We start from the raw sequence: 25655 nt of genomic DNA on the forward strand, positions 1-25655 counted from the left end.
ATGATATACTTATACTTCTAGGACAATGTTATAATGTATTAAATCTAAGCTGTGCTCAAAAAATATGTGCTGACTTATGAACCCCATAAATCCGTGACAAATTAATCAACGTTAGTAAGCAAAAAAGGTTATTCTTGAGCAACGTGTAACAACTACTTGAACTGATTTATGTTAAAACTTATTTATATGGCAATAAAATTTGTTAGTCCCTCACGGCACGTTCGCTTCCTTCATATTTCATGAGCCAGCTCAGCTCCTGTTATTTTGTGTTACTGCGGAACAGCTGATATTGTGAAATATTCAACACCGTGTGCAAACTTACAAGTTTTACTGTACTAGTTCATGCACTCGATTAATAATTCTATATTCGATTTTTAACTAGCTGGAAATCTATTTTATACTAAATTTATGGCATTACTTGTAGATTTAATACGTAGAAAATAACCATTACAATCTTTTTGTCCGGTTAGTTTTCTTAATCGGGTGTTTTTCGAAGGAATAGAATCGAAAACGGAGATATTCGCCAGATAACTAAGGCAGCCGATATAGTTCAACGGATTAATAAGCTAAGTTGCTGAGTGCAGGCCACATACGCCGCAGGATCGATGGTCGTTGGGGGGAAATGGTTCTAAAGTGAAAGCCGGGTCTAGTAAACTAAGTGAATGAGGCCTTACGTAGCTGGGTAATGATGAGTAAGATGATATATTTAAGGAGTAATTCTAGATATCGACTAAGAGACCTATGTCCAGAGGTAGAGTGATCACAGTTTATTATACGCCTGAGTATTTCAATTCATTAAATCAAAACATTTATTCGACGAATGGTGGACGAATTAAGTTGATGAAAAAAATAAAACGAAAAAACTTCGTAATGATAATAATAAATACAAATTTGAATAATTATTTCCTGCCTCCAAACGGCAAATATAAATATTATTTAATAATTTACGACTTAATATAATAATAATATTTTGATATAGATCTAACACTTTCGCGAGCATTCATTTAAATAATATTTTGACCCAAGATGGCTCTAGTGACAAAAAATATGAATTCGTTTGGTTTTTATTTATTTGGACGTCAACTTATGGGAGACCTTAATGAGATCTAAGACTTTCACAAGTATTCATTTAAATAAAAACAACTTTTCGTATTTACTACACTTTATTCATTATTTTAACTACATACTTCGGAAGTTTCGGTAGACGACGTTTCGGCAGACGAAATGAGAATCGTCTTGTCTCGTCACGATCACGGTTGGTACAAAGTAACCGAAACGTCGGGATTATGTACTTAAAATAATAAAAAAATTATAACCACCAAGTTACCACGTTCGTCAATTGTCGTCGTCGTAATTGGGGAAAAGTCTCTCTAATATAATTTTATAAGAGAACTATTGATATTTGTTATTCTTCGCTAGACAGAAGATTGATGTACTGGGAAAGCTGAACAGAAGTGAAGAATGAATTCACTGTTCTAACAATTTTATGTACGGATAGATTTCATATATTTTTATACATACATTAAGTAGAAAAGTGACAATTTACAACCAAATATCACCAATGAATGTTTTAAAACAATGACATTAATTAATAAAACATGTGTAGACTTGCTGAATCAAAAGCGAAACCAGTGTTAGCGAAGCCATAGTCCACTACTCTGTTCAGCATAGTGGCAAATAGATTATTCGCCTCAATTATATTCTGAAAGTCAAAATATGGCCTAATGCCACAGTTTTGGGGGTTAAAGCATAGTTTGAACCTTACTAATGTACTAATAGTTTAAAAATCTGATACGTCGAACGAGATTTTATCTGGGCTAGTGAATTTTTGGACATATTTAGATCTGGATCTCGATACTAGTTTATAAATAAATTATTATTTATCTGGGCTGCTTACTGACTGATTGAACCGACAAAAAGATATGTGGATAAAACGGCCACCATCACATAAAATTGAATCGAAAAATGTCCTCTACTGGGAAATATAGTGATGTTGAAGAAATAAAGAAGTATACGATTTTTTTGTTAATGCCCATTACAATCTGTAAATGGCATAGTAACAGTATGGTCACAGTTAGTTCCAATTCAATTTGTATAAATATTTGTAAGTCAAAACGATTTTCACCACAACTGTATAATATTTGCGTTATTTTTTGACCCAAAAGTGACATCAAGTTACGGGAGGTGTGGACTGAAATAAAATAAATGGCTATTCTATAAATACAAGGGCAGTAAAAAGGCCAACTGTTGTTCAGATCTCATACAGCAATAAGTAAAACAGAATCTAATAAGACTTGCAGCGAACCGGGTTCTAGCCGGGAAGGAACGTCAAATTATAAAACAACCCAAATTAAAAGAACAAGTTGTGGATTTCGTCATTCACAATGCCTTTTAAGATGCATCAAACGTAATGCTGTATAGTGACTTGTACGGTGAATGTCTTAACGTACTTAACGAAAGAGTCATTATATTTTGTTTTTCCTTTACCACAGTTTATATTTTATGACGCCTTTCTAGATTTGATTAAGATATTCATATAATAATCACAAATAAATTAGCAAAGGCAGTTTGCTTTATCTGTCCCGCTCTACCTCATGTGGTACAGGTACTGTGGAGCCATCTCAAAATATTATTATTAATTCATATAATATCGGACGTAACCAAAAAACCCTTCATAATAAATTATCCAGGTCTAGATATGTTAAAATTTAAAAAAACCTTTTTTAATATTTTTCCAATCTCTTCGATCTGCACAGGACTTCATTGGGTAGTAAATAAATTTATATTAAGTAAAGTTGGATGGAATAATACAATTCCATCTTCATACTCCTCGCGCAGACTATGAAACCTTTAAAGTCGTGCAGTCTGAAGCGTCTCTCTATATTCACGATAGATGGCGTTAATTTGAAAAATTTTAACCTCAAGGTAAAAGAAATTTGTTAATATTGTAAATTTTAACAACAATCATATCTTAATTATTGTATAATAAAACAAATGAATTGACTTTAATAACAAAAGCGATAGTTTTGCCAAACGAAGTGCTATTTAAACACTTATATCAGTTCCATAAATGCTAAATGTATTTTTCATTACTTTCTTAAAAATTTTAAATAAAAGCCATTTACCTGCTTGTATGCAAAGAGAACACTACTTAAGAAATAATTCATCATTTACCATTACGGGTCAGATATATGTAGTTCGGAAACGAACATAATTGAAAATTAATTTGATACTAATACAATTTGTAAAAATTATAAATCTAAAAGTTTGGTGTTCAAATACAAAATGGAGAATGAAAAAAATTTTACAGTGATTTAGCTTAAGACATCTGGATAATACAAAGACTATGATTTATTCCCAAACTCTGTCTAGTTAACTGTCTAGAGCATCAAACCATATCAGTCATACTGTGTTGGTCATACGACGGACCTTATATCTTACTAATAGTTGAGATAACATTTATAAAGTTTTAACATACTATACATGTCTGTCTCCACAAATCCAATACTGTCGTTTGAATCCACAAGACAAAATTATTAGGTTATAAGATTATAAGATGCCAAGCATCGAGGCCTATGTATAGTAAACTATTCTATGTCCTAAACTATAATTTGGTTATTACTTAGAAAGCATCAATATATTATGCTTTTCAATAAATTCTCATATTTTTTTTTTTTGTAATCCGAGGCTGACATTTTAACTGCCGAAGAAATAAAATAAAAAAAATTAAAACATTATTATTACTTTTTACATTCCAAGCTAACTCTAAACATAAATCTAGATATTATTTTACACTTCATCTACCAATTTAAATCTGTTATGCTGCGGTTCTGGTATGACATTGAAATATTTCTTGAATATAGTCTGTTGTTCACGACCACCATAGATTCTTTTCACCCAGGTGTGATCCCAATTCGGTTCAAACTTCTCACATGTCACCACAACCTTGCCAGGTGTGATTGCAAACAGTGTTCCATTTCTACCCATACCCACCTGAAATAATAAGAATAGTTAAAAAAATCATATTTCTCATATCTCACAGGAATTTATCCTTTAAATCATATATGAGAGAATATAGAGCTTATTACGATAGCTTACATTTAAACCAGGGTGGAATCTAGAAGTCAGCTGAGTAGCCAGCATATGACCAGTCTGAACAAAATGACCATCCTGAACTTTCCAACCTCTATGCTTGGGTTTCACTTTACAATTAGTGTTCTTTGTACTTCCTCCAGTCTTTTTACTAGCGTAGCGCAAAATTTCTAGAAAAAATATGAGAGATACAATAACATATATTGATTTATTTCACTGAAGGAATTAACTGAAGGATTAAATAGAAGTTGATTTATATACCTATTACCGGTGTATTAGTTTTTTTCGCGTTTAAAAGGTAGTTCCAAGACATTTTGTAATAAACTTTGAGATCGCATATACAAATGATTAGCAGCTCAACTTCATAACCTCATCCTTCAAGTTATGACAATAAATGTCAATTGTAAGTTTGTCATTTTTAAATATATTAAAATGGATTCCATTACTTTTGTTCCTACCATTATAATATTATATAATATTTAGGGGCAAAAACAGCTTTGAAATTTTAAAGATAAATATCTGAAATATATATAGAAATTCTAAGTATAATTTAATTTAAATTTCTAATAATTTTTCATAAAAATATTTTTTCCCGTATATTTCAAAGCTAATGCTTGATTTTTCAAGTAAATTATCTATCAATTTATCTTTATTCATACGTTTATTGTTTGCAATCATATTTTTCAGGCTCTATTTTCGGTTAATGAAACGTTTTAAGTCCGCAGTCACTGTCCAATGTCAGCATTGTTATTTATTATTTATTCTTCAATTGATATACATCGCTAGTTTGATAAAGTTTACTTTTCTCAAAGCTTTTGCAGAACTATCAATATAACATATCAATCTGTCTTTAATTAGAAAGTCTTTCAGTACTAGTTATAATATCGCCGATTAAAACAATAAATTTCCAATAACAGACCCTTTATACCCGAGGTATCTATGGACCGAGTCGAAGTATAAGATTTTTTTTGGGTTGGATTCTAACCGTTTAACTAAACTTTCTTTTAAAATAAATGTCGCAACAAAATCTCGGTATACACTGGTCATTTCAATTTCGAAACCAACATCTTTCTTTTCATCAATTAGATTTCTGGACGATGCGATGAATATAGCTTATGGTTTGATTAATGAACAAGATTCTTTTATTAAATGAAAGTATTTTTGTGTTTATTTTATTTTTTAAACAGTTGGTGCACAGGTTATCCAAAATTTTATAACATTTTCAAGTAAAGTGAAATATATTATTCATTAAAAGTTACTTATAATTTTAACATTTTTTGTAGTAGAACATTGTGTGAATATTTAGACTATTTGAATTTGGCCAAAGCATTTGTTGTTAGGTTTAACATTTTTAAAAATGGGAATTTTAGTTGAGATAAGTCTGGTTACTGACAGGACATTTCATCTCCACTATGCCGTCTTGACATATTAAATCAGAAGAACCCACTATCAATGGATGCTTAAAGGATGTGAACAATCCAGTATTCTTGAATTATCATCCTATTTTCTTGCTAAGTTTTTTTTCTAACTATCCATCCTATTTCATTATTGTGTGTCTGGTATCTTTCCTTGGATGAGGGTTGAATTCAGAATCCCATCATCCCATGGTCTGACCGCAACTCTCTTCATAATCTCTTGAAGCTGTTACCTCAGTTCAAAACAAAGGTTATTTATTAACTGGTCCCTGGTTTCTGATTGAACTTTACTAATGAGAACCTTTACTTAAAATTAAGTCACAACTCTCTTTCTTATATTGAGCCTAAGTTGTTGCATTGGGATGCTAAGTAGTGTGTGTATTATAAACATCCAGATTATTCTGGATGACATTTTAGTAGCTCGCAGTTGTCTAGTTTTGATTTTCATCTTTCTTCTAAAAAATTTGCAAGAACTGTAGAGTTAGAAGGAAGTATAATTGTACCAGGAGATAAATCTTTAGCAAATATAAATATCCAAGAAGTGCCAACTCTTGATAGCTTTGATTTTCACCAATAACACTGGAATTCTGTTCATGAAGGTTCTTCACTTCAGCTATGGATCCACATAAGTAGTGAAAAAGCATGCTTACATCCACACTGGGCAGAAACACAAACGTGGCACTCAATTGATGCTGGTTTTTCCTCATCTTCATCATCCGTCATTGTAAGAACCTATAGCTTTGATCTTATGGGCTATAATTCTCTGGGAAATCTTACACTTAATTGTTCAAATGTTTATATGAAACTAAGGTTTTCGAATAGTACGATATTTTAAAAATTATTATTAAGTACATAATCTCGACGTCCAGTTCCTTTGCAGCTACCGCGATCACGAGCAGGCAAGATGAATGTTTGTTGGTTTGATCTAAAGTAATTGAAATTAATTTGAACAAATAACGACACATTGGCTCGGGGAATCATATCAGATTGGATACGTTTACTAAGACGTAAAATACTACTCGTACTAATAGGTATAATTATTGTATTTAATATAGTAATAACTCTAAATTAGCAAATAATAATAGCAATTCACAAATAAAAATTACAACTTTATTGTTGTAATAAGTTAATAACCTTAGAGGGTACTATATAGTAATATTAAAAACGAGTTTCAATATATTTAAGAAGTATCTAGGGTGAAAATTAATATAAAAAATACTCATTAATGAGAACAACAACAGTGGACAGCGAGATCAAATAAGTGTGACGTCATACGATGCTATTGGTGTTTCAGACAAAATGGCCGATTAGTGTTTTAAATTTATAAAATCTGACTTCTCTAAAATCAATGAATCGGCGATTTTTAATATTGTCGTCATGCCTATTTTCGTTAGCTAATTATGAAAGGCAATGATACTACTTTATTTCTTTGTATTGAATAGAGATGAAAAAATACATTATGTTGTTACTTATTGAAAATATCTTTGATAATCAGGTTTTGTTTTTAGAATGTCTTCAAAATCACAACGTTGTTGTAATGTAATTTTTCAATAATTAAATATGATTATAGGACAGTCAAAATTAAGATAACAATAATGAAAAAAAATATATTCAACACTCCTGGGTAAGATCAACAAAAATATTATTCAACGGCATTTCATTAATTCTAGTTCTCTATCGCCGATTTTAATATTCGAAGACGAAAAATGTAAACGACCCACACTAAACAAATTTTCGTTGTGTTGCCAGCTTGCGGAATTTTTTAATCTTTTTTTTTTATTTTTTATTCTACAATAACTGTTATCGAAAAACAGAAAATATGTTAAAGAAAATTACTAAAATTATTTTTATTTAAATTGGCTATACCAACTTGATTTAGGGTTACTTCAAACTAAATTGGAGCCAGTTAACGCTAAACATATCCACATCGTTTCATACGTGTTGTTTGTTTTTTGTCTCCTGATTACAACACAAAACTCGGTCCTTTGCTTTCTATTAGAGGTTACTCTCGATGACTATATTTATTTAAGATTTCAGTCTTTTAATATTTATAATAAGAGGAAGAATCTACACGAATAAAACAAAATTTTAATTGTTTTAATCTTGATATATTGCTTATCAGTACAGAATAACAAGAGTGTTTAAAAAATAAGAAACATCAACTTTGAGAATTGACTCAAAATGCTAATAAATGCAAAAATCGTGAGATTACTATTCAAGACATTGCGCTGTCACAATACTATGAAACGAAAACCTTTTGATAAGCCAATATATTAAATAAACGTTCAGATCAATCAAAACTTATCCAATCGTAAAAAATACTTTAACAATATTATCTTTTAAAAATCTCATAAACGCTAATTAGGTACTACTAATATTTAGATAATATTATTACAATTTTTACTACTAATTTACTAAATTTAGATATATTTACAATTTTCATTATATCCACAAGCTTCGCTGTGAAAGCGCAAATGTACCAAAATTGAGCATAAAATAAAGAACTTTCTCCTAAATTATCTAAATCAATTCACATAACAATTATTTCGACGTTTACAAATGCTGCAACAAACAACGCATTTAATAATTTAATTACACATTTAGATTATTCTCACACACTCTCACAGCACGAACTGCATCCGATTCTATAATTTAAATAATATAAATAATTCTGAAAATGCATTTTAACATGGTACGACTTCGTTTAAGCCCAATTAGAGGAGCTACAAATATTTATGTTACAATAAGTACCAACAAAAAATAAACAAACATAACATTAAGTACATAACACACAAAACTTGTGACATAATTTGTGTTAATATGTTGTGAGATGATTAGAAGCTAATATCACTAAACGAGGAAAGAGATTCCTTATTGTGGAGTTAATAGTTATATCAAAACCGTACAGGAGTTGACGGAAGTATTATGATTTGGACAAGAGGTGTCATCCAAATCATCATAGTTTCGTTCCAAATCGCGGCAGAAAAATTCCTCGCATTTAGCACCATCTACATTCCACGCCCAATAAAATCCGATTTGAAATGAAACTAATTCAATGTCAATATCATAAATGTCTACGAGCTAAAGCTAGTTGTTACGATTTGTCCTAAAGCTAACTTACATTAATCCCGTACCATCACCAAAGATTGCACATAATACCCGATACTTTGATTTTTAATTGCAGTCACGCCATAATAGGGCATAAGGATATACCTCGACTGTGAAAAATAAAGTTATCTTCAATTCAGAACAACAATAACGCGTGTTCTGTCATTGGAATTAGACCTTTATGAACAAAATGTTTTGAATGCAAACATTTTGTTTGGAAGACATACATAATAAATGCAAGAATTTCATACAGAGGCTGTTTCCCGTGCACACTGGGAACATAATCAAAGTCCTTTAAATTAACCAACGGACGGAATAAATTCGTATATCATTACACAACTCTGTACCGAGATATTGAAAGTATTAATAAATTATGAAGTAACGGTACAGAAGTCAGTCAATGTAATGTTTAATTAATTGTGTACTGGCATGGGCAGTTGTCCCAGCAGCTGGTTGGCGAAAGTCGCGTTCGTGAATTTAAAATGTCTCTTATCGTAGAATTTCAGAAGAGCTGGAGAATAGGGATGCTGTTTCTTGAGATGCATGTAGTGTTCTTCTGGTTCCGATGTTGTATGACCACACTCTTCGCACACGTACATCTAAAAAACAATTTTAAATATGAAAAATAAATAACTTATCGTAATGTATTAATCTTATTTATATAATAAAATAAATACATATTTAATAGATCAATTTTTAAATATCATTACCTTAGTCCTTCTTTCCTTATAAGCATAAGTATGTTGAACGCCATGTACTTTTAGACAGTGAGATTCTAACGAACATCTTTGGGTAAAGGATTTTTCACACAGATTGCACTTATAAGGCCGGACCCCAGTGTGTGTCCTTGTGTGCCTCTTAAGATCAAATGTATCATTGAAGCCTTTTCCACAGAAAGTGCAAAGGTATCTTTTTACGTCAGAGTGGCATTTCATGTGTCTATTCAGAAGCCTCTGCAAACTAAAGTTCTTCGAGCACACTCTACAAACAAATTTTGTCGGGTCATCTTCGCTTACAAGCACTTGTTTATTTTTTTCTTCTTCCCTCTGTCTAGCGTTTGCTTCAGTAGCTAATGGATTCTTAACACCATGACCGCCATTAATAAATTCTAATGGCAGCTCCGCTGGTAAGCCCAACTGAAAAAATCAAAAGTTATTGTTAAAAATATATTAATCTCTTTAGGACAGCCAAATTGAAAAGAAAAATCAAAAATCTGTCAACAATTTATAAGGCTGAGCTTAATCGTTTAGAGCTGTCCTTTAAAATGTTATTTGACTAAAAACAATATCATAATTTGCAAAAGGTGAAAGCATGAGTTGATTCAGGCTCAGCGTTATATAATAACGACTGTTCTTTTTTTATAAAGCTTCAATGTCAATGACACCGAAGACAAAATAAACCAAAGCTTCGCCTTAAAATCAAATAATGCTTACCCTTTGTTGCAAAATTTGAATTTTGCTATCGTTGATAGAGCCTTTCTTCAAACTTACAGCAGCAGCAGGGCTGAGAGCAGAGTTCTCGATGTGGTTGTTACTGTCCAAGGAGTTGTTGCCACCGGGTGATGGCAGCGAAACCCCTGTCGGTGAATCCAGGTCTAAAGAGTGACTAGTGAATGGAAATACGGGCGACAAAATTTGTTGTCTTTGCTGGAGTTGAACGTGAATTTGTAATTGTTGCATTTGTCCCTCATTATGTTGGAGTAATGCTGGATTTAACTGCATTAGCAAATCTGGCCTCTCCTTGGCAAAATTGTACGTTGAACTTTGTTCTTGGCTTGCAAATGCTAAGTAATTGGCTTTTTCGTAGTACTGTCGACTTAAACTAACTTGTTCTGCCAATGATTCAATGTCTACTGGATTGTGCACTGAGTCAGGAGTAATTGATGAAGATTCACGTAATTCAGAGTCGGTTATAGACTCAACATGATTATTCAGTAAACTTGCAAAGTCTTCTGTTGAATCTGATAGGTTTCCTAGAATGCCTTCATTCGGTGCAAAAGTTAAAGTTGTGTAAAATTGGTTGTTATCTATAACATCTTCACCCATATCAACGACCATTGATTCATCAAAGTTACTTCCATAACTACCAATGGTTCCTAAGTTCTCTAATTTATTCTCATAATCAATTTCTTCATCTTTAAGAGCTAAGCCGTAGTGGGCATTTTGCATTAGAGAATATTGTTTGCTCTGCTCTGAGAAATTTGTATTTGCATTTTCGGTATTCTCACAATCCATGTTAAAACCATTAATCATGTTAAACTCATTTGAGAAGTTACCATTTGCATTGTATGTATTTTGTCCATTTTTAGTTGAGGGTCCCAAGGTTTCATAGAACGGTGGTAGACTACCAGTTGGGGGACTATTAGGGCCGTAATTAGATCTACCATCTCGACCGTTGCCACCACTGCCCGAACCACCGCCAAGAGCCCCACCCCCACCAGATGAAGGGGCAGCGCTTCCAGCACCGGAGCTGAAATTTCCTGAGCCACCACTGCTTTGAGAATTACCAGCTGAACCACTGCTGCCAGTTGACCGACCATGGCCAGCAGCGGCATTAATAATTCCTGGGATCTTAATGCTTCCTGGCCGATTTCGCAATACTAACACAGGTCGAGCCAGAATTCCGTTTGCGATTTTCGAGCTGCTAGTTCTTCTTTGTTCTCGTATTTTCTTTTCTGTCTCTTCATCTTCCGTTTCACCTCGTTTTTTTGCAATGGCATAATCAATAGGCTGGTCTTGCTCTGGTTCGGAGGTCGGCAAAGTATTTGGAATTGTTATATCAGACAATTCTTTCTTATTTTTTTGGAATTGTGACTGTGATGGGGTTCTTTGTATTACTGATACTTTCTGACATGTGATACTGTTGTCTATTCCAGGAGAAGGTATGGATTCGGGTGAAGGTGATTTTCTTGATGGCAGGACGACTGGTTCACTTTCTAAGAGATCTTTCTCTTCCTTAATTAGAGGTCTATCTTCAGATTTCTTTTCTTCGGTAGCAACTGGCAAATATTGTTTTCTCTCTGCCTGTGTAAGAACGTGTCCCCTATGGCTACCATAAGGAATTTCGCCTCCTAATATTGATGATATAAATCTTCTTGGTTCTTTAATGCGACGATCTTGCCCACTACTAGCTCCATTGCTTTGTCCAAAGACATCGCGATCTGTAATATGCAAAACAAAATTTTCAATTCAAATTGAACAAAAACTGGTATAAATATGAAACTATTATGATAATAATTAATATAAATAAAGCAAAAATTATGTAAAGTCTTGGTTTATTATGAACCTGTTATTAAGCAATCACTATTCTTGAAGGTTTATATCGTATTCGTAAAGCGTCTCGTATGGCGTCGTTCACGTCACCGGTATGTGCCTCCATAACGGTAATACTCGCCTCCACATACACACCTACAGCATTGTAGTGTATGTATGTATGTGTCATATTATAATTGATGCGCCAGTTCACAAAATACCAAATTCAATTTCGACTCGACAAAAATATTTTATGGATGATGTAGATATATATTTGAAAGAAATCAAACATCACTAGAGTAAGATTACTTTATGAAGATATTTAGCATATCGTACTAATTGTAATTCGCACTGGTACTTATTAATTAGATTTAAAATGATAGAAGGGACCTTATGGCATGATTTTCAAACACATTAGGAAGGAAGCAATTTAATATTCAATCAAATAGAGCAAATATGCGTAGGTAGCCAGTGAAAGTCCCAAGGTTGGTCGAAACAAGTTCCTTTGCCCTTTCTCAGCTTTTGTTAGGGACTCAAGGACGCTGCCTGCATTGTTGTGTCCTCTTTTTTGTTTCGTACCCGTAATTGTAAGCGTCTGCGCGGGCAGGCTTGACATTTCGGATCTGATTCAGATATCTATCAATATGACAGTATTCTTATATAGGAATTCCTAGAAACATATCAAGGCTCAAGATAAGAGTACATGAAGAATGTTTTTACATATAATACGTGTTTATTTCATATTACTCTCATACAAATACAATAGTAGAATATCACAAAAATATCTCTAAATAATATAAAAAAATATATGAGAATATTTGCGGTTTGTATCACAGAAAATGAGTTTCCAAGCAATTCATTAGAATTATCTGGTTTGGTCATTTATCACGGTTATTTGACCCGTAGCCATGAAATAGCTTTTATTGGTATATAAAGTTTTACTATTTATAAACCTTCTAATAGCTTGCCATATAATCATCTCAAAATGAAGAGTTTAAATAACATTTGATGGTGGCTAATGCTTATCGTTACTTAGATATGTATTGACATCTCTGTGCGTATTTTTACAGTCAGCATTGAGAGTTTGCTAACGAGGTCTATTTAAATAGCGCGGGTTTTATTCTAAACGGTAAGTCAAGGCCCCGTAATTACTATGTCCATATCTATTCAGTTTCTTGCTGTTTCCTGCCGAGAAACTGTACGTGTAACCTTGAACGCGAGCAACTCATTATTTGGCTATTACAAAGCCAGCCTTCGCATCACTTTTTGGCATTAATTAGTTATATTCGTTCACGACTACATACAAGCGTATTTGACTCTAATGTCAATAGATATACGTATTCTATTTGCTTAAACTACGTCAGTTAGAATTCGCATACATTAAACAAAGAGTGTTTATGTTGTCCATCTGTGCTGATTAGCATGCTATAGTCGTTCGTTGTATGGTGTTTTATTGAAAATATATAAAACGTAGCAACAATAATGATTTACAGTTATAAATGGCCTATTAAAATTGTTTCGTCGATACTTCCTTAATGATATCACTTAAAAATCATTTCAACATATCATTATGCGAAGTTAATGCACTAAAAATATTCTGTGGTCTCGGGTACATGTTATTAATGTCCGAGCTCCTGATATAGGAATCATTAGCGGTACAATTTAAAACTGAAATAATTGATCATTGAATATCACAGTCTGATATGTATATAATTCTATGTATGTATTCAGATGCTTGGTATATTCAGGGTTAGTTTTTATCATCAGGAGATTCAATTTGTTCGACGTTACAATACTTCAGCGTAACACAATGGTTCACTCGTCGCTAGCAAACAAGAATAAAAACTAGCGAGCGGTCGGACTAGTCCGTCCGTACTATAGGGTTATCGCACGCTGTTAGCATTTAACGCGTTATAAATGTAAGACAACTATGAAGGACTGCCTCGGAGGGAACATAAAATTCCGTTGAACCTTTTTTTAAAGCCCAAGTACCGATAGCACACGGTTGACGGTACGGGAACGGTTGAGGTCATTCGGAAGGACATTTTTTCTTGTCTTGTATTATTTTATCGACGCATGTGTTTTGTTTGAGTGTTCCTCTTCAAATGTATGTCTTGTTACTTCATATTCTTTATTAAGTTCCGTTTATCCTAATAATTTTTTAAACATGATAGATTGATTAAAAAAATTCAAGCGTTATACGATGAGATTACATTCTAAAGACCTTCCATATTTTTTGAGCGCGGTACATAACGAGCGTTACAAAAAACGATACCTACCTATTTCTTGTCTCTAAACGAAAAGGAGCAAAAACTGTTCAACGCTTTATTATAACTTTGATCACAGCGTGAATCACAACCAGATTTGGCAAGGGTTAATGACCCAAATATATTTGTCGAAGTGCTCAAGGCTACGCGATTAATTTGGTGTTGGTATATGAAACAAGTAATATATGAATTCATTTAATTAATAACTAGTAGTAATTAACGAGGTATCTCAGTGGTTTGTTAAGAGAGAACCGTTAAATTTATTAGATAATAAAGTTTGTGAACTATCGTTATGAATATTTAATGTTTTACAGATTTAAGGAAACTCTTCAAATGCAGATATTTGAGTATTTCTGAATCGAATCTAAACATTCTTAAGCAGTCCAACAGGTTCATTAATTGTGAAGTAGAATACATTTTGAACGGCTTACAACAAATCGCTCCTAAATAGCTACACGAAGTAATCTTTATTGCATGACACAACAATGACCTTACTCTAAGAACTAATGCGTGCGAATAGTTTTTTTTTTTACATCAAAACTGTAACATTATAAAGAAAAACCATGATGTTCAGTGACGTACGAAGTCATGACCTCAGTCTAGGTGGTCCTTAAGGCCTTTGATAAGAAGGAATGGGTTTTATGTCAAGAAATCAAATCCTTTGGCATTTAAGTGATCAATAAATCTTTGTCATAGTACCAGATAATCTCTACGAAGTATTCCATGTTTAGGCTTCTAAATAATAACTCATATAAGACTTGTATTCTTAGTTATAATTTAGACAAAGTAACTGTAAGTCATTATAGCTTACGAGTATAATCTTTCTGAGAACAGTTTAAGAGCGTATTAACTATTCGTTTTGAAGCAATTGTTCTAAAATTTTTTGGCAGAAGCTTTTTAAAATTAAGACTTAGTTAATTACTAGCATTACAATATTTTTCTCTGAAAATTCACAAGCAAACGGGATTAAATGTTGTAAGCAAACAATGAAGGATACAATTTTAAAATTCAAGGTCGATACAGTAATTTAAAGAGCATATTGGTTACAGTGGTTCATTAAATTGGTTATTATAAATTATAGACGATAATTATAGGGTTCAGCACTCTCATGTAGCAACACTTACAGGCTTGGAATGGAAAATGTATGAGATAATATTGTTTATATTGAATTTTCTTTTTAAAATTGTAGGTATATGAATTAGACCTTTTTTTAGTAAGAGAAAAGCTTGGATGAATGGATGCTTATTTGTTTCATGTCATATCTTAGAAAAATTTGGGATGCAGAAAGAAATCTGCGGGAATCGACAAGCTCAGATCTAAAGAGAGATCTTTACAAGAGAATAAGACAAACATTAACGGAAGCGAACACTTAAATATGTATAACGTTTGAGACTTTATTATACTTAAATAGATAGCTTGAGATAAAAACTGTCTACAAATAAGCGCAGATGCCCTTCCTATATACGACGGGCAATTAAAAACTGCCCGCATCCAAAGAACCATACGCTATTAACATATGCGAATGTTCCTAGAAGGAATGTCTCACGTGTGGCGCATCTTGTCACAAAAACGGAGCTCTTGGATACGAGTGGCCAATGCGAATATATTTACCAGGTTTTCTAGTTAGTGGTGCTGGTATTATTATTTTCACTTTATCCTTCAAAGAAATGCTTTATATAAATGTGCATACATTAAATACTAAGTAGTTTATTCAAACAGAAAATCTTCTTAAAAGAAATGGGTGAGATAAGATAAGCCTGTAATTGAAAATGACTCCAATTGTTTGGGATACATTCCGAGAAATGTTCCGACTGTGAATGCAATCTTACTTTTTATGATCGCAAATCTTTGTAAAGGCAAAACGTTAAAAAGGTGCGTACAATGGCTTAGTGCACAATGGACATGCATATGTTCCGCGTACTTGTGTTTTTTTTTTTTTTTTTGGTTTTAATGAATTACTTTTCACAAGAGACGATTGATGTTTTAGTGAATCTCAAATAAAACTGATTTGAAGATTATAAAATGGAAGTGAATATTAACAGCTCTGAATCAACAATTACAGTTAATAGCTTTGTGTGACTGTAATCGTCATAGCCCTTGACCTTAAGTTATATATATGTTTGTGCGCATATAACACGTATGTAATTATTACGGACTGTTACGTTCTTGACACGCTATTAATAAAGTATTGAATTAAAATACGATAACGGTTTAAATTTTCGTTGCCATTTTATTGAATTTTCTTCCGTTTTTTCGCTGCGAGGATAACTATTATATTGTTTGGTTTTGACAGCATTCATTATTTTTAAAGATAATTATGAAACTGTGTTATATACTATATAATGATAAAAAAGATTATATAATTTAAAACGAATTAAAAATATAAAAGATAAATTATAAAAAAAAACACACCTCATTTAAATACGACATTCATTTACCAGTTCGTGTAATTAAGAACTTCAATTAATTAGTCAGCTGATAAACAGTTCATGTATCGTCATCTTGTCCGGAAGACTTCTATTTTCTATTCTTTATACATGTCAAATTAAACAGAGACCTGTTTCTACACGTTCACATACTTTTGTAAAACGAGAAATTTGTTACTATCGATAAGGGAAGTTAATATTCAACAGATTCAAACGAAGGAAGATTATTTTGTAGTAAACTAAACTAAAAAAGATATTACAAACTTAATTGTACAACTACATAGTATAATTCTTATCTCATTAATCAAAGACCGATGACGCGTTGAAATCTTTTATATGAAATGAGACAGCGCTCTTAGAATACCTTATTTTCACTATATAATAAATAACGTTTAGAAATTTTATGTACGTAATTGACAGTTGGTACCCTCATAACTTCCCCACTATCGCTGTGACCTTATAACAAGTGCTTGAACAGGTGTAACTTCACCTGGAATACAATGTCTAGTTATATTCGTCTCTTATGTAGAATGCTAGGGTTGCTACATCTTAGTTTTCCGGTCGTCCGGAGATTACTACAAATGATCATATAATCATAATAATTATTTCATTTACCGTAAATTAAATATATTAAAAGAAAGAGCTAAAACATGGCAGTATCAATACATTCGGTTGTGATAATTAAAATGTTTTCATTCACGATAATATTAATTTAGTTTGTTTTTTTTTTATTGAATGGCTGTATTAAGGAACTTCCAGGAGATTGGAAGGTGGCAACCCTGAAAACGTTCCGATAAGGGACATATGCGGGTTTCGTAACGGTAAAGTTGATATGTTTTTCGCTAATGGATGTTCTATGTTGAATTTTCGTGACTATATTGTATGTATGTATAATAAAGTCAATGAGACTCCTCAGACCTTTTAATCATAGATATGCATCGAAACCTCGAATTCGGAGATCGATTCCCAGAACAAAAGACGAATGAGTAAAATGAAAAAATCGAAATCAGATGCAAAATTCAATGTCATTGTTTAATAAAACAGTGTTTTATTCAAAACCGTAATAATCGTGGTTAATTATATGGCAGCGATTGCGGTGAGTGACCCAAATACAAAGCGATGGCCGACGGAAACGCGCCATTGTGCCGCAATCATTGACACCTCGCCGGCAAATGCTGACGATTCAACTCGACCACTGATTCATCACAGCTTCCTATTTATTCATCATGATCATCATCATCATAGCTATCAATATACTACAAGTCATCATCTGTATTTAATTTGACTATTTCTTTGCATTTGTACTCAAAATTTTGGTACCTAGAATCTCATTCACATATCATCTTGTTGAATTAATCTTAATTCCTCTGATAGATACGATTTATATCGGACTATAGGTTTGTTTTTGAGGACTCTTGCATTTAAACAATAGACATCCTAACATGTGAGCATTCATAATAATACAATGAATTCTAAATGAAAATTCTATTTGACTGAAACATTTTGTAAGCTGAGAACGAGCGAGACATAATAAAGATATTGATATTTTAGCAACTAGACGCGAATAAACAGTGGAAAAATCAAAAACAGAACAGTTAGTATAATGATTCACATCTCCAAGCACCTGACACCGTTAACACGGTGACGTCTGGCTTCCTTTATTTAAACAATAATATTATATGTTCAAGGGTAATTACAATTCTCTTAGATATCGTTGAACGAAAAACTTTTTGACATTTATTTTAAAATGTAAGCTCTAGACTATCTTTAAATCAGATGACAACAGTATTAGTATCACGCAAGTCACACATGATCGCAGGTAGACGTTTGTCGGCCGAGAACAGGATTCGGACCGAGTATCCTTTTTTTGGTTTGTCGGCCGGCCGTTATGGAGGAAGATGTAAATAAAAATATCACCAAGAAATTACTGCTATGAAAAACGGTATCTACATACAGCATCCAGTACAATGGTACTGAAGTAGTAAGAAAAATAATAATTTCTTAAGATAAACTATAGAAGAGAACATGTGAATGCAATGAAAGAGTTCGTTATAAATTTTAACAGGACGATGGAAGTTACAAAAAGATGTCTGAAGCGATGAATGGGCGTATTGTGTCATGAAGCCAGACTCACCGACGCATTCCTTATCCTTTTTGGACAGAAGAGGTATCGGACCGTCGTCCAGTGGAGAACCGGGGCATAGCGGGTCACCTTTACCCAACAACTCCTGCCCTTCTTGCAGGCCTAGCTGCTGTTCATGCAGTCGTTTCTTGATGAGGAATATCTTCGGCATCTTCGATAAATAAACACTTCACACTAGTCTAAATATACGACGATACAATCCATTTAACACAGGTTTGCATCATAACACTGCACGGCTGTTCGCGTATGTTTTCTGTTAGCGGACATGCGGTACCGTTGGCCGCTAAGAGAGGACTGAGCGTCGGTAGGTGTGATCGCGGCACCGTTGCCCGGACAGGTCCGCCCGCGCCGCCCCTGCGCTCGCGCAACTAATAAAGATTCCAGTAAAAGTGCTTGCACATACTCATTTCTCTGTCATAATAGATTTTTTGGGACTGTACAGTTCTTAGGATTGTATGGTTTGTATAAATGGTATCGGAAAATTTTACATGATTCTTATCTTGAATTCACTTGTTGTACTTACCTGGTGATTTTTTTATTTGAAAAGTGTATAGTTTAACTCTATTAATTTTAATAATGTTTGGAACTGCTTTCGTTTAAATAGAATAAATAAAAATATTGGTTATAGTTTAAAAAATTGGTCTTACAAATAATAATTCCAGGAATTATATTGAACCAAGATCAGTTTTAGATGAGTCACGAGATCGGTAAAGACTATAAAACAATAACAGCAGATACAATTGTGATTTAGTATCGGAGGCTTAATACTGATGTCTGAACATCTATATTCATACAGGTTTTTCGTTATTAAGGTTCATCACAAAGCAACTAATTTAAATATGAAGAATCGTAGATATTGCCATCATCTCCGGGATCTTTGAATATTCATGACTTTAAAAATTCTCACTAACAAAATATGTCGGCGTCCTTTTAAGTAACAGGAGGATTAAGAACAAACGAATCCTTAGAGAAACTAATGCTGGGTATTCACCGTTTTAGAAAAACGGGGATTTACAACAACAAATAAAATATGAACAATAACAGAGACAAAACCATTTACAGCAACTTTTATAACAAAAATTTCTGTGTCCATTTTATTGTTTCTTTTAATTACAGCGGCGTTTGACTCCGTCTACACCAAAAGTTACATGCGGACGGCAACATTCAATCTGCCTTTGTAATAATAAAATGTATAATGAATTTTTCAAAGCCTAGTTTTATAATCAACTTCCTGACAATGCTTGATATTTCCTGCTAAATACAAATAGAAATCATTGTATCCAACTTCCGTACTTTAAAATATCTAATGGACACATCTCATCTTTCGATTGAACTTCAACTAAGACGTCATTATGAGAGGTGCTTAAGAATTTGCTTGATATTTCATGAAGGAATTTTCTGTCCGAATATAAAAAAAAAGAGATTATATCGGCCATGATCCTAACGAAACGGTTTTACATTGCTCTGGCGAGAACTGTTTAGTTTTTTTGCGGATTACGTCTCTTGTTTAGTGGAAGTGAGCAAAAAACCCGTATCAAAGTATAACCGCACCTCACTTCGTACACGCTGAGTGTATAAACATCTTCGAAGACCTTTAACAAACGTATAAAATTAAAATTACAGACATTAATTAAATAACGGTTTCGTTTTTAATAAATATTTATAATGCTTTGACGTCTTTTGTGTGGCTGATACATAAGTTATTTTAACCGTGTATATATAAATAGAAAAACAATAAAACATTAATTTATTACAGATTTATTAATTAAATATTGATGTATTTGAAAATTTCTGTCTAATACGACCTTAAAATGATGCTGTTGAGTGATTTGTTAATATTTTTTGCTTAAAAAAACCTAGCTGGCTACCGTTTCAAAAAAGGATTTTGTTCCAAATTTTTTTTGAAATCTATTAACTGCTTGTAATCAGAAACTAAATTAAGATAATGTATTAATTGTATGATGAAATATTTTGTAAAAAAAAAAAAAAAATTAAATAATAATAATATTAATATTGTTTAACTTTGACAAGTTTTCTTATGTTCTATATTTAGGGTAGGCTTTCATTTCTTGTTACAAGTTTTTGTGACTAGTAATGATTCCTTCGACTCGTCTTCCGTATTATGCAACTTACGCTCCCCTCCGATTCAACTTCAAGTTCTAGGCAAGTAACCTTCTTTAAGTTTAGTTGCCAGTTCAGTTTGTAACATATTATACATACAAGACGATGTTGTCACACTTAATTTCACTTGGTACTTGTCCGTTTATTTGATAATACATTAAAAATAATTACATTTGACTCGTTCTTATCAAAATACGCAATACAATAGTAATATTGTCGCTTACTTTGAAAGAATTTTGTAAAATGTATTAATTCATTTAATTAAATCAGCTTCGTTATACGTCTAGTACCTAGATAAGTTTAATGTTATTTCTATTATGATTGATTGATTAACTTTGATGATAAATAATTAAATATTATTGTTATATGAGCACAATGTATATGAAGGATTAAAATTGGAAACAATATTGTAGGTATTTATAATAACAGTACATACTTTGATAAATACAATCATTGTCAAGGAAGTTGTAGACTTATGTTTTCCAATTATCTCTTTGAATTAATAATTAAAACACAAAAGTATATTTAGATTTTTTTTATTCCAATTAATTAGTAATATTATCACTACTGAAATGTCAAATAAAATTGGGTTATGTATTATGGTATGCAAGAATTTATTAAGGAAAAATCTGAAAAGAATATTTTTTATTTCGTAATACATAATGATTATTATATAAAACTAATATTTTTCGGATTTTTCTTTACTTTTCAGCAACCGTGATCGTTCATGATATTGTTTTAGTTTTAAATAAAACTAATTAAGTATCATAACAATTCGCAATCAATGATTTAATGTACAGCACATGCCTAATAAATGTATAATATATAACATTTGATTAAATTGATGCAAAGTTATGCATGCAATATAGAAGTTGATTTGCATGATATTGATATAATATTCATAGTCAAATATTGAGATGTCATTGATCTCGAAATAATAGCAGACATGGCTTGGAGGGAGAAAAAAAACAAAAATAACTTATAATCTACGTACTTTTATTCGAGAGGAGAGCGATGAAATATTCAATTAACTGTGAAGAATAAAAGAAAAGGAATTTATATCTGACAAAACATAAAGACTCAGAAATAACTCAAAATACGTATCGGTATGTCTTTATATATATGTAAAGTAACATTTAAAATCTGTATTCGATATACGTTAGCAATAAAACTCTGATTATATTACATAAATGCAATACATCAGGTGTCCACAAGCCAACGGTATTGTGTGCAGGCAATATACGTTTGCCATTATTATTGTTTGACAAAATTTCAAACTACTTAGTTAAGTGAAATAGTTACATGTTTTAAATGATTGTTTAAGATCCTTTTTTACACGTTACAAGAAGCTTTGCTTCTATAAGGTACTTAGATTTCGCGTCCTGATCGATTAAGTATCATGACTAATGAAATGCATCAAACCTGTTCATAACTTTCCTACAAGTGATAAATAGCTTGATTTATTTTACTACCACTTTAATTATTAAGTTATATACAATAATTTAATGTCGTATCGTGTATTTATACAGAAAAGAAAATAATATAATTCGCATATTCATTTTATATTTCATAAAAATAATAAACGTAAACATTTTATAATAAAACAAATATTCCTTAATCAATAAAACGGTCGTTTAAGTTTTATCGAACCAAAACATAGTTATATTACATAAAAGGCACTTTAAAAATTCGAGACTGTTAAAAGTAAAACAAAAAGCAAAATTACAGCATACCTCTTAAGCTGACAGAAAATTCTTAAGCATACATATTCATACATACTACACTTATACCGGTTGTCAAAAGGCTTGCGGGGCGAAGAGCGCGGGCGCCTTGGGTACAGCGACCGCAATAACTATGCACGACGAAAAACAACCTATTCGACTTCATGTACATTAGAAACTATACTCTATTTATGTGACATAAGAGTTATATTGGACTGTTTAGAAGATATTATTCGTGTTTCGAGTCAGTGAAGGTACGACGCTGCGCTACCATTGCCCATTGCCAAGATCACGGATCGTGCCGAATGTCAAGCGCGTCACGATCGAGCTTTGTGGTAACGTTGTATAGATCTAAATTAAGTTGGATGTACGTCTATTAAAAAGACACAGAAGTTATCAAGCAACGACTCAGTCGAAGGAATTAATTATCCTCTTATAGATTTTATTTATTATTGTATATCTCTCGAGATCCGACTTAATCTTGTTTTAAGACATTCGGACAATACAAGTGAGGCCTTTTATCAAACATCTAGCATTACTAGAATGTATTAGTACAGTTCCAGTGTCAGTGCTCAAAATCTCTTGAACCAATTTATATGAGTACTTAAATAATAAACGTAACTTATAATCGTGTGTCAACATCGAAAACGTACAGGAACATTATCGGTGTCCCATATCATAAATAATATGTTTATTATTATTTAATTCAATGAACGGTTTGATATAATGCAATGTTTTATATTTATAACTGAAGACAACAAACAAAAGGTATGTATTCGAGATACCTACTGAATGATTTGTTTACCAATCACGTACTGGGGCCGTTCCCCAAACGCCTCGGTATTATGCAATCGTCTCACACAAATACGGCCGTTTTTTGCCCGCACCGTCACTAACATCGCCCCAACACTCCCGACGAGTTCTGTCTCGAACAGTGTTCATAATAGCTCGCCCTATCTTTATATGGGCCGAGACGTAGACTCCCGCAATCCTCATTCAATTCACGTAAGGTAGCGGCTTAAAGGACCGGGTTTTTGTAATAGTGCAACAGGTAGAAAGGAAAGGATTGCGAGCGTGGGAGAAAGAGACGAGATCCTCTTCGCAGGCCGTCTCTCTCTGGCCGGGCATCGAGACGTCCGACGCGGGCGCAGGAATGCCGTACGATTTGTGCGCATGCGGACGGTTCTTATAGAATTGTATACATATATATATAGAGAAGCGCTTAGCCAGCACACACTGCCCTAATGCGTATGGGTCATGTAGCGGGATCACAGAGTTTAGCCAGTGAAATTAAATTGAAAGGGAGTCTTATAATTTTTAGCCATTTTCCATATTGTTGACATTGACCCAGTTCATGTTTATTGATATGTTTGTAACAAATAAATTATTTTAATTTTAATAAATGCTACAATTATAACAAGTATTGTAAATTAGGTATTGATAAACGATTTTATTATAAAGATTCAGAAATCTTTTTGCTTTTATTTGATAGCAAACGAATTAATTTCAAAACACAGTTTAAACATGTAATATTTATTCTTATTAAAGAATTAACAACAAATACATAATGGTTCATTGGTTCTGTTGTCAATTTAGAAGAAATGACTTCTGGTTGTTTTAGTTGTTTAAAATGGTTTTAAAATATTATAAAATCTGGTCGAAGTATGGTGTTGAGAGGAAAAACTTCCTAATGACACATAATACCTGAACAGTCACGTACATAGTATTGTTGATAGATATGTACAAGTAATGTCGGTCGTTTGTGTAAACACGTCGGTGATACATAAAAAGTTTCTTCCAATCCGGTAATACTGGTTCAGAGCGACGACCTCTCCGGAGTCTGCTTTAATGGAAATTGATTTTATTCCGACACGATAAGGACGTTTTTGATAGAGATTTTCTTTTTTAAATCGGTCAGCTGGTTCCATTACAATCAAAGAATCAATTCGATTTATTTAATTTCCTTTTTTTATTAAAGAGGTTTTATGGTATGGAATTAATATATACATAAAACTACATTTTCTGATAAAGTTGTGCTTCCATAAATTTTGTTGCTTTTTGCTGTGATTAGGTCTAGTATAAGCTATAGTTAATCCAAGAGTGGCAATGCTACCGACGCTGAGTCTGTCAATTGAGGCCGTAACTCATATAAGGCCTAACAACCCGCCGCAGCCTTCCACGGAGCACTTACATCAGACTCTATAACGTTACGAGCCTTATCATACCGGTTATAGCACGCAAAGTAAAGATCAAGTTTGATATAAAAAGATTTGTAATAACATTTCCGTTACATTATTTGTCCTTTCCATCTCAAGCTATACTAGCGTTAATTCTACAATTAATAGTTAATATCTTTTTACTATTTGACATGAGCTAAATTCATTTCAATTGAATAAAGGAGCATGTACTTTTCAACGTCTTAATCATTACAATAAAAATCTATGAAAAAAGGAGATCAACATGCGACGAGATGTTAATGATGAGGCTAAGGGCCAACATGAACTTGCTACAATTGCTACAATAGTGTTGCAACGCAAGTCGTGGGTTTAGCGGTTGCGCTCGACGGTGCAGCACGATCTAGCGTTCCGCTTTGCGCCGGCGCATACACCTCTCTCCCCCGCACCTCGCAGCCCCCGGCCCCCGCCTTCCCCCCTTGAACTGCCGCACCCGCAGTGCCCCTGACCGAGACATTTCGTGTATTCTATCTGGCATTTCTTTCTCAGCAAAAGATGCTGTGGCTACATTTATTTTATAGCCTTTGGAAATTATAGGTTCGTAATTTATATATCTGAGCAGTAAATTTTTTTTTTCAGCAATTAAATACTCGTAAAAATAACCGTTTTGCGGTTATAGAATGTCAGACCAGCTTTATTATAAGCTCAGTCATACTCTTAATGAATGCAATTAATAAAATTGGGGCTAATAAGTAATTAGATGTAACCTTGTGAAAGCCTTATTTATAAATGCTACATTGAGAAACGAAAAGTAAATTGAATCTCTTTACGTGGTTCAGTTAAAAATACATTAGGCGTTTTTTTGATAAAATCACCTTATCAAATCTAACAAACTTGTGAATGAAGTCAAGTCATTAGATTAAATATTATAAATTTG

At 32.7% G+C, this 25655-nt stretch overlaps 2 protein-coding genes across 3 annotated transcripts; both read right to left on the reverse strand.

Moving 5' to 3' along the window:
• Positions 1-3721: 3721 nt before the first annotated feature.
• On the reverse strand, positions 3722-4497 carry LOC116766505 (large ribosomal subunit protein bL27m). Its single transcript, XM_032656382.2, has 3 exons — positions 4354-4497; positions 4099-4262; positions 3722-3993 (listed from the first exon to the last, which is right to left on the reverse strand). Exons 1-3 carry the CDS (start codon positions 4403-4405, stop codon positions 3790-3792), a joined length of 420 nt encoding a protein of 139 aa, XP_032512273.1. The 5' UTR covers positions 4406-4497; the 3' UTR covers positions 3722-3789.
• Positions 4498-7593: 3096 nt separating this feature from the next.
• Positions 7594-19003, reverse strand: LOC116766467 (transcriptional regulator ovo-like). Of its 2 annotated transcripts, none has more exons than XM_032656314.2 (4): positions 18694-19003; positions 10106-11775; positions 9326-9751; positions 7594-9214 (listed from the first exon to the last, which is right to left on the reverse strand). In XM_032656314.2, the coding sequence occupies exons 1-4, from the start codon at positions 18851-18853 to the stop codon at positions 9029-9031; spliced, it is 2442 nt and encodes an 813-aa protein (XP_032512205.1). In that variant the 5' UTR covers positions 18854-19003; the 3' UTR covers positions 7594-9028. The 2 variants fall into 2 exon arrangements, with proteins under 2 accessions (XP_032512205.1, XP_032512204.1); XM_032656313.2 differs by having other exon boundaries at positions 10049-11775.
• Between the last annotated feature and the right edge of the window lie 6652 nt (positions 19004-25655).

This window comes from Danaus plexippus, chromosome 15 (genome assembly GCF_018135715.1).
Source record: "Danaus plexippus chromosome 15, MEX_DaPlex, whole genome shotgun sequence".
Classification (NCBI taxonomy): Eukaryota; Metazoa; Arthropoda; class Insecta; order Lepidoptera; family Nymphalidae; genus Danaus; species Danaus plexippus.